The 1450-nt window shown below is 64.7% G+C and overlaps 1 protein-coding gene across 1 annotated transcript in view; it reads right to left on the bottom strand.

Moving 5' to 3' along the window:
* GAS2L1 (growth arrest specific 2 like 1) overlaps nucleotides 1-1363 on the bottom strand; it is a 5789-nt gene extending 4426 nt beyond the window's left edge. Inside the window, exon 1 of the mRNA XM_035898379.1 lies at nucleotides 719-1363. Coding sequence (XP_035754272.1) covers nucleotides 719-1363 — 645 coding nt within the window. The remainder of the gene's footprint in view (nucleotides 1-718) is intronic.
* Between the last annotated feature and the right edge of the window lie 87 nt (nucleotides 1364-1450).

Here is a 1450-nt window from a genome sequence, read left to right as displayed (position 1 = left end):
CCCCGTCCCCGTATTAATCCGCTGCCTCGCACGTGGGCCGGATCCTGCACCCAGCCCAGCTCTAATCCCTCCTGAGCCTCCTGGCCCTGGGGTGTCGGGGGGGTGTCCCTGCACCCCAGCTTGTGGAGGGGACTGCCCCCCTTCTCGACATCCCAGATCGTGGCTGTGAGCAGCCAGGATGTCCCCACGTCAGTCTGTCTGTCCCCAGCCCCGAGGTGCTGGGAAGAGGAGGGCTGGATCTGGGCAGGAGCAGGTTCCCGGGGTGGGGATCAATGTGTCCCCCAGCTGTGGGAAGGAAGTGGCAGGGGCAGAGGTGCCACCCATGTCCCCCCTGTGATTATGGCCATGGCCACCAAAATAACCCATCCGGACAGGCTCCACAGGGGCCTGGCTGGGCAGCTGAGGACCTCCCACGGCCACTGAGAACCTGGTTGGGCGGGTGGAGAAGGACATCCCACGGGCTGCAGCCAGCCCGTTGGGTGGACAGAGAGGACCTCCCACAGGCCATAAAGCACCCGGCTGGGCGGCCAGAGAGGCCCTCCGATGGCCGGAGAGCCAGATGGGACCTCCCATGGGCCACAGAGCAGCTCATTGGTTGGACAGAGAGGACCTGCTATGGGCCAGAGATGGATGGGACCTCCCATGGGCCATAGAGCAGCTCTAGGTGGACAGAGAGGCCCTCACCCATGTGCAGGGCTCCCCGGGGTGCGCGCCTCACCAGCTCATCCAGGTTCTTCAGGTCACAGAGGGCGATGGGCCGGGCCCTGCCGGGGTAGGCGGGCGCCTGGGGGTCCTGGTGCTCCTGGCGCGTGCCCAGTGCCCCGTAGGCCGTTTGGTCCCTCAGTTCCTCCTCAATCTCCTCCTCCATCTGGATCAGCATGGGGGCCAACATGCCAAACTTGGAGCCCCTCCTGGCCACCTCCAGCAAGCAGAGGACAAAATTCTTCTCGTTCTTCTTCAGCACCAGGTCATTGGTCTCGAACATGAGGACATCCTGGATGCCTAGGTCCTGCCGGCACCACTGGATGAAGTTGGAGACGTTATCCCGGGCGATGAAGGAACCGGGCACCACGTTCTTGGCCTGGAAGACGACCTCATTCCGGGGGACTCGCATAGGGGCAGCCACCTCGGGATGCCGCTGCTGGAAGTCCAGGGCGATGCGGTTGACGTTGTTGGCATGCCGGCAGAGGTGACAGCCGGTCTCCAGGCTCTCCAGGAAGGTGTCCACCTGGATGTCCAGATCGTAGAGGGTGTTGAACCACTCGGCCAGATCCTCCTTCATGGCCTCCAGGTACTCCTCGCTGGAGCGGAAGGGGCGGATGCTCTTGGAGGCGGCCGACTGGATGTGGCTGGGGTGGGCCATAGCGGGCCACCTGCTGGGGGGGCAACGGGCACTGTTACAGGGAGGGTGGGGGGCAGGGGAGACACACCCCCACACACCCCCTGCAAC

This window comes from Egretta garzetta, unplaced genomic scaffold (genome assembly GCF_000687185.1).
Source record: "Egretta garzetta isolate BGI_Z169 unplaced genomic scaffold, ASM68718v1 scaffold7, whole genome shotgun sequence".
NCBI lineage: Eukaryota > Metazoa > Chordata > Aves > Pelecaniformes > Ardeidae > Egretta > Egretta garzetta.
Note: the sequence above shows the minus strand (reverse complement) of the source record. Positions and strands in the feature narration are given on the sequence as shown.